The sequence below is a fragment of the Astatotilapia calliptera genome, chromosome 18 (genome assembly GCF_964374335.1).
Source record: "Astatotilapia calliptera chromosome 18, fAstCal68.1, whole genome shotgun sequence".
Lineage (NCBI taxonomy): Eukaryota > Metazoa > Chordata > Actinopteri > Cichliformes > Cichlidae > Astatotilapia > Astatotilapia calliptera.
The window spans coordinates 23,819,013-23,831,274 of NC_137439.1; the positions used below are offsets into that span (position 1 = coordinate 23,819,013).

General features: G+C 40.4%; 1 protein-coding gene across 1 annotated transcript in view; it reads left to right on the forward strand.

The window, feature by feature from the left end:
• clstn2a (calsyntenin 2a) overlaps window positions 1–12,262 on the forward strand; it is a 155,341-nt gene that overhangs the window by 114,615 nt on the left and 28,464 nt on the right. Inside the window, exons 6-9 of the mRNA XM_026150793.2 lie at window positions 167–316; window positions 3,466–3,651; window positions 4,317–4,574; window positions 6,335–6,456. Of these exons, the coding sequence (XP_026006578.1) occupies window positions 167–316; window positions 3,466–3,651; window positions 4,317–4,574; window positions 6,335–6,456 (716 nt within the window). The remainder of the gene's footprint in view (window positions 1–166; window positions 317–3,465; window positions 3,652–4,316; window positions 4,575–6,334; window positions 6,457–12,262) is intronic.

A 12,262-nucleotide genomic window follows, 5' to 3' on the forward strand; every position in this document is an offset into this window, starting at 1 on the left:
CAATAAGTACAAAGAGCAGTTTCTTTAATGCCAAGTCGTTTCCAATTATTGCTCAGTGGGAAGCGCTGCTTGCTTTGTTATTGCCAAATACAACAACACAACAGCTTTTTTTCTCCGCTGGTGAAAAATCCTAATTATATTTCCATTGTGTTTTTGTTTTCCGCAGGTAACATCAGAAACACAGAGCGGCTGAGTTATGACAAACAGCAGAGCTACAAGATTATGGTGACGGCCTTTGACTGCGGTCAGAAGAGGGCGAAGGAGGATGTGGTGGTGCATATTGAAGTAAAGCCTGTCTGCAAACCTGGATGGCAAGGTTAGATGAAGAAATAGTCCCTTAAGTATTTGCATGCTACCTTAATTTACCTGCCAGTAATGGACAAAACTGACTTGCATCTGTATTTGGATAAAATATGCTTACACTTTTCCTAAATGTTAGCAGTGGCCTCAAAATTGATGGAGGCAATTCAGTGAATTTTCTGTTTTTTTGGCATATCCTTTCCCTCAGGGGAATTCTCTTATTTTAGAATCAGCATCTCTCGAGGAAATCAGAGACCTGACAAAAAACCTCCGAAGGGGAAGTTGACTAGATTGTGGGTTTTTTCTTCCTCCTTTAACATGGCAGCAGCTTGGCATTCGAGTCAGCCTGTCTCCCCTGCTGCTTCACCTGTCAACACTGACAGCATCTCAGGAGTCAAGTTCACACAGGAATGAAAGAGGAAGACAGAGAAAGATAAGAAGAGAGAGGGGAGATGGGGAAGAGGAAGGAGGAAAACTCGAGGGAGGAAAGGAAGAAACAAAGTTACAGTGAGGGAGAGAGGTGATGGGTATTCTTACAGCTTTAATCTGACCAGTATACAGCTTACTGTGTAGCTGATGGTAGGAAACCTCAAAATGTACCAGGTAGCTGTGGTTCTGTCTGAAAGAATGTGTTTCTTTAGCCCGCGTTGGTTGTGTTGTTTTTATATCTACCACGACCATATCTAACATCTAACCCATCAGGAGCTTAAATTGATCCCCATCATATTCACAAAGGTTTTGCAAAGCTGAAAGATAAAGTAAGCCAAAGCAGCTATTATTTATCCATGAACCAGCCTGCTCTTTGCCAATTTCTAAGTACACAGAAAATCCTGTGGGGGGCTTATTATTTTCTGAACTATTTTTAGGACATTTTAAGCTTGTGTTACTGACAGTGCAGCAATGACAGCAAACAAGAGACACAGAGTTCATGACCATTGTCTTAAATCTGAAGCCAAGGACACAAGTTGTCTTTGTATATCTTGAGAAAAATGTGGTATTTAAATAAAAAATACAAACAAAAAATTGCAGAGGTGGTTTACGAAGTTTTTCAAGCCGTGAAGACTGCAGGTATGAACATCAGGGGGGCATCACAGGGAAGCTGAGTAGCTTCTTTATATCTTGCAAAGATGGCAAAAGAAGCCAGCAGGTCGCTAAGTACTGTAAACATAACTAAATGAAAGTGATCTAGATTAAGAGATTACAGTACAGACGGCTGAAGATCTTTAGTTTGAGTCCCGTATGATTCATTTTGACCAAGGAACTGCTTTGGCTACAGTTTAACAGTTTAAGATACTTTAGTGTAACGTTTTATGATCCAAATTAATTCACGTTTGGTTTATTACTATAGATAAAATATTGGTGTAAGCAGATCTTTCATAGATTAAAGTCCAAGGTAAGCAAAATCCATTAAAACCAGGAAACTAAAATCATGATGAGAAAGACCAGGCAGAAACCAAAAACACAAAGGGCTAGGAGAAACCAGGAGGAAAAAATTAGAAGACATAAGGGAACAAACACAAGTATAAGACGGGACTATAAATACACTGGGAGCTGACTGGCAAATGACAGTTGGAGATAATCATGTAATCAGGGGGAAGACAAGGACGGGAAGGAAAACTGACACAGTTCATGAAAGAAATCTAACCTTCAAAGCAAAACAGGAAGCGACCAAGAGACACAAACTAAACAAGGAGACAAGAATAGTCACTTAAACATGAAGACGGGGAAAAGGAAGCACTGGAGGACAAAGGCATATGACATAGAAATGAATCAGAGGGGGCAATGTATACAGAAAAGACTGAAATAACAAACACAGTGTAGGACCCAAGGCCTGATACAAGTCAAACACTTAAAACTGGAACAGGAGCCAGAAGGCAAATTATACTGCACTAATGTACTCAGCATACAGGTCTTCAAAGCCTAAACTAAGTATAAAAAACCTCAAACACTAGAATAACAGTAAAACTGAGACAGAAACACAAATGCATATATATTTCCTAAGAATGTAAAACCCAAAAACAACACAACACCTTCAGGCGACGACAATCACTTTGACATAAGTTGGCATTAAATAAATCATATTAGTCCAAAGGGATCACACAAAAATACTAAAAAATAGTGTGATTTCAAGTGGTTTTGGCTGTGGGGTAATTTATTGAGGGATGTGTAATACTGAGCGCAACATCACACAAGATAAATATAATAGAAACACTAATTATTTCTAAAGGTCATCTCCATGTCATAGGCATTAACACAACAGGACTAAAGAAAAAACTAATTTAAGAATACAGGAGTCGTGTCTATTTTTATACCAAAACATCCAGCATTGCTCAACATGAAACTACTGACAGGGAAAATGTCTCCCAGAGCTGGAGGACTCTTCTTGTTGCTCACAGAGAAAAATAGAGAATTATTTTTAAGCTGCAGATGGTATCAAAGTGTTATCATGTCGAATCGCGCTTGATCTCATGTGCTGCTAACATCCTCATCAAAGTTGCATTATTCTTTGTAATTTGGCTCATAAAAGAGCCCATACTGCACGACCATTAACCCACGTTTAGCTTAATGTAAAACCATTAATCCATAGTAGCTTATGAATAAAACATAATGCAGTGATGCATTCAGGCCAAGTCCTCTGTACACATAACCTTATTTATCATCTGTGTGTAAAGGTCGGCTGTGCCTCTGCAGCTGCTCTTTTGAAGAAGTCTCCCTGGCATTAATACAAGCTTCACCTCACCTCTCACTTCTCTTTGCCTACCTTATCACAGTCTGTTTCTCTCTGTGTGATTTTTCTCAGGAGACTTGATATCATATTGTGTGGGTTTAGCAAGAGCTACCAGGTTTCCACCACCAACACAGAGATTTCTATAAGGAAAAATCAAAGTTATGAATCTCTTTCACCACCATGATTCAGTAAATATAAGTAAACACCTTGTTGGATGACCCTTCCCATCCTGTTTCTAAGATGTGATTTAATATCAAGCTCATTACAACTTGTGTCATGATGGCTAATTTCCTTCTTATGTAATATGGGGTGAAAAGATCATTCAGATAACTCCAAAGAGCAACTGAATACCTTCAGGTTCACAGCAAAAGACCACTGATATGACTAAATAAACTCCCTAAGGTTTACAAACTGTTGCAGTGATTTTGTCCTTTCAGGTTGGAACAAACGGGTGGACTATGAGCCTGGGACTGGGAGCAAGCAGCTGTTTCCCAAGATGCACTTAGAAACGTGTGGAGGTCCCTTGTCTGGCGTGAAAGCAATGGTAGAGCTGCAGACAAATCACATTGGAAAGGGCTGCGACCGCGAAACATATTCTGAAAAGTCTCTGCAAAAACTCTGTGGTGAGGAAAAAAGGAATGTGGGTGGAGGGTAAATTAATCTAAATGGAAGTGAGGAATGTTGATGCCCTGTTGAAATAGGGTGGTGCCATTTTAAATGGACTCTGATAATAATGAGAGACATGGAAAACTTTAATTCGAAGAATGAAAAACTTCTTGACATCTGAACTCTCGATGCATTTTAATAAGCCAAATGCCTGTATGCCATTTTACTATTCCGGAGTGACATTACATCCCATTAATAGCTTGAGGCAAGTTTATACAGTAAATGTGAAAACGCTGTGAAACTGTGCCTTCAAATCTGATAGGTAACTTTATTCATTTGTAATTATTGCCAGAAAGGGGGAACAGGTAATTGGATTACTTTTTTACCGGAGAAAAAATAAGCTTGTAAAGGTTTTGTGCATTAAACATTTTGTGCTTTTTGAACACCCACTCCCAACAAAGAAGCAAAACTCAATTAAAAACAGTCCATCGGATCATTTCAACCAAGCACAAAATTAAATTAAATTGAAAGAAAAACACATACAGATGGCAGCTTTACCGAATTGCATTGAAGTTTCTAATTATGCTGTGTCTTTGTTGCAGGATGAATGTTGACTATATAAGTAGACTGCATGCTACATTAGGATAGATGGATTTATTAATCATGGCTTTGTGACTTCCAGGTGCAGCATCAGGCAGCACTGACCTCCTTCCTGCCCCCAGTCCTTCCACAAACTGGACAGCTGCTCTGCTGATGGACAGCGGCAGAGACAGCGACCTTATCTACAGATTTGATGGGCGTCAGGCTGCAAATGTCCCAGATCACGTGGTGCCACAAAACCTGACAGACCAGTTCACCATAGCAACATGGATGAAGCACGGGCCCAGTCCAGGACTCAGAGCCGAGAAGGAAACCTTACTGTGCAGCTCTGACAAGACCGGTGAGGAAATCATTTCACTGTGCTCACTTATAAGATCCAGACTACACAAAACTAAATGGCAAATTAATCTTTTCATTAGATTCAGTTTGCTGACATTTGAAGACCAGTATGTTCCTCCTGCAGCACTACTGGAAACCACTGACCTTTCAGTGACACTTAAACATTTTGTGCTTTGTCCTACATTGCAAAACATACCATAAACATGAGCCCTATCGCAAATCAATAATAAAAAAACCCCCAAAAACATTTCAAAACAACCGGGTAATTAAGCTGAGACCAAAGCCCACAGTGGCAAATGCTCTTTAAAACTTTTTCCCCACTGCATCTCTGAACTGAGCTGCCTGCACTGTGTAATTAAACAAGCCATCTGCACATTGCACGCGCTCACAATGGTCTCACAGATGGCTTATTAGCTTACGAAATTAGTAGCCTGATCTTGTAATGCAAAACTGCAGAGCAGTTTATTGTAGACCACCAGCATCTTTTAAACCACTTTTTATTTGTAATCTTTTTGCTTAAGGATGTGAAAAGTACCAACAGTTTCAATGTGCAGCCCAGCTGTGAAATAAAATGCCCATGTTTTGAATCCCATCACTCCTCTGGGTGTGCCAGATGATATGCAGGACCGGTGATGAGCCATATCACAATCACATTCATTTTCATGCCATTATAGTAATAACTCATGTATGAAGAGTATATAATATGTTCCTAAATGCATGATCGCACTGAAGTCTATCATATTCAATTGATTTTTTTTTTAACAAATGTTCCTATTTTTATATTGAAGAGTTGAAGAGTAATAGAAAAACAGAAAAAAACAGAAAAACACACTATAAATGAAATTAGCTAATTCTGACTTCTGGCAGAAAACTGTATTAGAATTAGAAGCAATCGTCCCTTTTACACGTCTTATGACTTAATCACACTAGAGTAAAAATGGGAAGGTAACCTCTTTGCAACAAGGAAAATTGGTGGTTGGCTGGTGATTACGTTGATTTATTTATTTTTTTACATTGTTTGTAAATAGCTGCCGTGACCAGTTCGGCATGCAACACTCACTGCTTTCACTCACAAGCCAATTGCACAGGTCGCCTTGTGGGAGGGAAGTTGCAGCCAAACAATCGCAGTCTCAGACAGATTGGCAAATGTTTGCAAATAATTTTCATCTAACTTAAAAATTCCATTATGATCTCTGTCTTTGAAGTATGCATTTTAAAGGCAATTGGATTGGAAGTTAAGTCACACAGTCACGGTAATTTGGTCATCCTGCAGTCTACAACCACTTCTTTTCCATAGTGTGACTGGAGCATTAGCACTGCTTAAAAAACTTGTGATAAATATCTTTATTATATGATTATATGCTAAATAAATATTGGTTTTCACACCAGTGAAAGACTAAAATTGGTTCTTCCATTAAAAACACCAAAATCTATTAAGTTAAGTACCAGCTCCTCAGTGCGGGTATGTGTCCATAAGAATGAAAATGCAGATATGCAAGCGGCTCAGACCACACTCACTAAACTGCCTTTGTTTAGTTGACTGATGTGGAAAACCCATTTGATGTGAAAGTAAAAAGCTGTACTCTATGCCAATTTCTGAACTGAAGGAAAAAACAAAATTACTGACATGAACATGAGCAACGTCAATTTTCCTTGAAATAAACCTGCTGATTAGAACATTGTGTAATTTAAAACTGCACTATATTCAAATGTGTGCATGTTTTTGTATGACCATGCCTCTTCTTGGTCTTCCCATTGTAGAGATGAACCGCCACCATTATTCTCTGTATGTTCACAACTGCCGCCTGGTGTTTCTGCTCAGAAGAGATTTCACTCAGCTTGACACTTTCAGACCTGCTGAGTTCCACTGGAAACTGGAGCAGGTATGAGTACATATTTGTGTGTGAGTATGTGTCCTATTTATATCTGCATATAGATTCAGGGTGATTCTGTAGAGCAGATAAAGGGCTTTTATTCATTCTATAGGGAAGGGAGAGGCTTTTCATTTTAATTATGAAGGCCTTTCATGGCTTTTGTCTGCTTGGTGCATGATATAATAGAGTAAAAGACACCACTATCCTACACACGTACTTAGACTCACACAGAAGTACAGACCAAAAGAGGAAAGTCTGTTTAGTTATGGGTAATAGCTCACCCAGCAGCAGATCTCTACTACCTGTCATGCCTCTGGAGAGTTGTTGAACTAATTTGCACTGAAGGTATGTGTTTCAGTCCTGCAGGGAACCTTTAAGAGGTAAAAAGTTGCATCATGCAGTATAGTGTTGCGTCTACAAGAAGAATGCAAATAAGAGAGGTTTTTTTTAATCTCACTGAATGTTGCAGGCAGTAACTATTGCATTAAATAAAATGCACTGCTGGGAGGTAAAAAGTTTTAGTCTTCAAAGCGACTTCTGTTTTTAACCCTGTCTGTTTAGAACAATGCAGGCTGTCAAACTGATGTTTAAAGGTCAGGTACATCAGTGACAGGGACACTTAAATGAGAATCATCTGGATAAAAGGAAGCTACTCCCCGCAGCTCTTGAAACAGGCGTTGGTGAGAGTTGCATTCAATTCAGTTTTATTTACAGAGCACCAAATCACAACATCTGCCTCATGGTGCTTTAAACTTTAAGGTAAAGGTTAAACAAGATGAGAACAAAACACAGACTGATGGCAAATTTAATGATATGTAACAGCGGTATGTAAACACCTAGAGAGTGAAAAGAGATGAGTAAAAAGAAGTGCTCAGCTTAACACAGCACCTCAGCAGTCTCAGCCTTTAGCAGCATAACTAAGTGATGCTTCAGGGTCAGAGAATCTAGCCCTAACTATAAACTTTATCAAAAACGTGTGGTCTTAAAAAGTGTAATCTTAAAAATGGAGCGGCTGTCTACTGGGAGCCTCCCCCCCAAACTGGGAGCTGTTTCCAGGCTGACAGGGCCTTGGCAAGAGTTGCATTCAAGGCCTCCCATTCTACTTTTAGAAACTTTAGCAGCCACAAGTTGCCTGGAGGACCCTATTAGACTAATATGGTCTTTAAGATTGGATGGAGCCTGATTATTTAAGACCTTTTATGTGATGAGAAGGATTTTAAATTAAATTCTGGATTGAACAGGGAGCCAGAAAAGAAGTCAATATGGGTGAAATACATTCTTCTATATCTTTCTGTTTGTATTCTCACTGGAGTGTTTTGGATTAACTGGAAGCCTTTTTAGGGAACTTTAGAATAGCCCGATAGTAATGAATTGCAATAATTCAGCGTAGAATGAATGCCAGAATTAGATCTTCAGCATCACTTTAGGATATTGCACAGATGAATAAAAACACCCCAACATATTTGTTTAATGTGCATCTTAAAGGACATAGGCTAGCATTTATAATGTAAAAAGTATTGGTCTCAGCACTTAACCTTGTGGAATTCCATGGTTAAGAAGAAGACTAACCATTTACGTAGAAAAAAATGGATCTGCTAAATAGGCACGATTCAAACAAGGGAATTGCAATTCCTTGAACACCAATAGCACGTTTTAGTCTCTATAGTAAAATGTACATTTTTTTTATTTTGATTGAAAATTTAGAGTCAACTCCAATTCTAAAAAACCAATGGCATACTTGGGAATGCAATAATTATTTTTTCATAAACATAATATTGAAACTAAGAAAGTGTTCAATTTTAAGAAAAATAGTTGATTATGAATTTGATGGCTCTAAAAAAATGTCTAAAAAAAGTTGGGACAAGGCAATGCTTAGCACTGTGTAGCATCCCCTCTTCTTGTAACAATAGTTTGTAAACATTAGGGAACTGAGGTGACCAGCAGCAGGACTTCTGGGAGAGTAATGTTGCCCCATTCTTGTCTCGTATGGGATTGTACCTGCTCAACAGTCCTGGCTCTTCTTTGTCATATTTTTATTCACAATGTGCAAAAGGTTTTCAGTCGGTGAAAGATCTGCAGGCGGCCCTGCCCAGACTCAAAGCCATGCTTTTGTAACAGGTGCAGTATGCGGTTTAACATTGTCTTGCTGAAATTTGCAAGACCTGCTCTGAAGGAAAGGCCTCGATAGGCTACTTTAGTGCCTGTATATAACTTTCAGCACTGATTGTGCCTTTCCAAATGCGCAACCTGCCCATTCCATAGGCAGTAATGTACCCCATAAAATCAGAGATGCAGGCTTTTGAAGTGAGCGCTGATGAGAAGCAATTCAATTCCATTCAATTTTTATATATATATATATATATATATATATATATATATATATATATATATATATATATATATATATTAGGGGTGCAACGATACACAAAATTCACGGTTCGGTTCGATACTTTGGTGTCACGGTTCGATATTTTTTCGATACAAAAAAAAATGTTCATGCCCTTTTAATTTGTCATTTATTAAAATTATAAATATATATTTTAACTCAAAAGTACAGTTTTTAAATTTAACCCTAACCCTTGTGCGCGTTTTTTATTTTGACAGCGAATGCGCACCTGCGGACCACTTATGTGCACCCCTGGTTATTTAGCTCATCATATTGCAGCCACAGAAATTATTTTGTCCATGAAACCATAAAGCTGCACTTTCTTTTTGCCTTATAGTCTCATTTGTCATAACTTCTCCGTTTTGTGGTAAGCTTTTCTTTGGCTGTCACTTCTTCACCCTGACCTGTCTTATTTGGCTCAGCAGAACTAAAATATATATACTGCTGCTTTTACACACGGACTCACATAAACTCAGCGATTCTCTGCGCGATCAACCTCTCACATGTTTAAGCTGCGGGAGATTTCACTTGTCATGTTTGCATAGTAAGCTAACGATTAATAAGACGATGTCAGAGGAATTGTGCACAAATTATCATCACTCACAGATCAGTGCTGTCATTGCAAAGTGAAAGCAAAAAAACAAGCGCAAATTCAAACGCGATTTCAATATGTCACATATTGACAGTGGCTCACCGATGCCAATGACATAATTACCCAGCTACATTTCTGAAAGAATGCAAAAGCATTGACATATATTTTTCCTACAATAGCCCGACGGGCAGGGCAGAGAGATTTTTGTAGCCCGACTGGAAAGATGGCTAGCTCCGGGACGTCGGGCTAGCGATTTTGCGAGCCCTGTATCTGATTGAGGAATCACTCATCTTTGGAAAAGAGAGTTTATTACAGAGAAATGTCTCTTTCCAAAATAAAAGCTATACTATCCGCTTCTTCTGGGCTATATTCTCAGCAGCATAAGGAGAATCATGTGCTAACAGCTGTCTAAATGACTCGGCTAAAGTTAGTAGCATGCTTGTTGTTTTTGTCTTTGCACTAGGATGATGTCGGCGTAAATGTGCAGTCATATTCGTTGTGTTCCCACTAGTGCTTTCAGGTTAATCTCGTTGAAATGACCTTAACGCCACAACACGGCAAATCTCCGTTAACGAGCTACCGCCGATCGCCCCGTGCATGGGGCTAGACGGCCAACACGTTAACGAGCTAACTGCGCTAACACACTAGTTCACATCAATGTAATTAAGCATTGCATGGCACATTCAACATACTGTTTTACTTTAGTCCATGACTCGCTTACCTTCAGGGTCATACGTCACATGAAAACCAAAATAATTCCAAACGCCAGATCTGAATGAGGGTGGGGGAGGTCCATCTTGCAAGGAGAGCTTAACTTCTGTCTCGCTAGCTTGCCCTGCGCTCTTCCTTCTGACTATGCTGTCTGTGTTGAGCGCTCAGTGGATCTGCGCTCGACAGTGCAGCCTAGGCGGAGTAGTCGAACGCAGAAAAGTTGATAAAATAAATTACAAATGTTGTATTGTTTGATACATATGCGTACCGAACCGAAAGCACTGTATCGAACGGTTCAATATCGATACGAATATCGTTGCACCCCTAATATATATATATATATATATATATATATATATATATATATATATATATATATATATATATATATATATATATATATATATATATATATATATCAGGTACCCTGCTGGGGTAATAGGCTGGCCAAAGGAGGAGATAGAAGCCACTGACATAAAGACAAGAAAGCTCCTTACCATGCATGGAGGGTTTCACCCCAAGTCCAGCACCCTGAGGCTGTACGCTAAGCGGAAGGAAGGGGGCCGGGGACTGGTGAGTGTCAGCACCACAGTCCAGGATGAGACAACGAACATCCAAGAATACATTGGGAAGATGGCCCCAACTGACCGAGTGCTCAGTGAATACCTCAGGCAGCAGAAACCCAAGAAAGAGGAGGAAGACGAGGAACCATCATGGAAGGACAGGCCCCTGCACGGTATGTACCACCGGCAGATAGAGGAGGTGGCTGATATCCAGAAATCCTACCAGTGGCTGGACAAAGCTGGACTGAAAGACAGCACAGAGGCACTAATCATGGCAGCACAAGAACAAGCTCTGAGTACAAGATCCATAGAGGCTGGGGTCTATCACACCAGGCAAGACCCCAGGTGCAGGCTGTGTAAAGATGCCCCAGAGACAATCCAGCACATAACAGCAGGGTGCAAGATGCTAGCAGGCAGGGCATACATGGAACGCCATAACCAAGTGGCCGGCATAGTGTACAGGAACATCTGTGCCGAGTATAACCTGGAAGTCCCGAGGTCAAAGTGGGAGATGCCCCCAAGGGTGGTGGAGAATGACCGAGCTAAGATCCTGTGGGACTTCCAGATACAGACGGACAAAATGGTGGTGGCTAACCAACCGGACATAGTGGTGGTAGACAAACAGAAGAAGACGGCCGTAGTGATCGATGTAGCGGTTCCGAATGACAGCAATATCAGGAAGAAGGAACACGAGAAGCTGGAGAAATACCAAGGGCTCAGAGAAGAGCTCGAGAGGATGTGGAGGGTGAAGGTAATGGTGGTCCCCGTGGTAATCGGAGCACTAGGTGCGGTGACTCCCAAGCTAGGCGAGTGGCTCCAGCAGATCCCGGGAATAACATCGGAGATCTCTGTCCAGAAGAGCGCAGTCCTGGGAACAGCTAAGATACTGCGCAGGACCCTCAAGCTCCCAGGCCTCTGGTAGAGGACCCGAGCTTGAAGGATAAACCGCCCGCAGGGGCGTGCTGGGTGTTTTTTTTTTTTTATATATATAGCGCCAAATCACAACAAAAGACAAAAGTCGCCTCAAGGCGCTTTATATTGTAAGATAGGCCCTACAATAATACATACAGAGAAAAACCCAACAATCAAATGACCCCTTATGAGCAAGCACTTTGGCGACAGTGGGAAGGAAAAACTCCCTTTTAACAGGAAGAAACCTCCGGCAGAATCAGGCTCAGGGAGGGGCGGGGCCATCTTCTGCGACCGGTTGGGGTGAGAGAAGGAAGACAGGATGGTCCGGCTCCTCCTGATGTGGCGCCCATGTTTTCTATAAAGATTCAAATTTAATTTTAAATGAACGGAGGTGTTTCTTGATCACATACAGCCTCTTTTCATGACAGAGCTTTAACCTGCGTGAAAATGTGACAGCGATTTCTGGAACGCTATTCTGAAATCGTTCCACGATTTGCAGTTTTTTTGGAGATTGGTGAACCTCTGTCCATCTTTACTTCTTAAACAATCATGTGTCTTTTTTCCACCACTTACTTTTCGACCCTTTTGTTGCCCCAATTTTCTGCGACGTGTTGCTCCCATCAAATTGAAAATGAGCTAATATTTTCATGA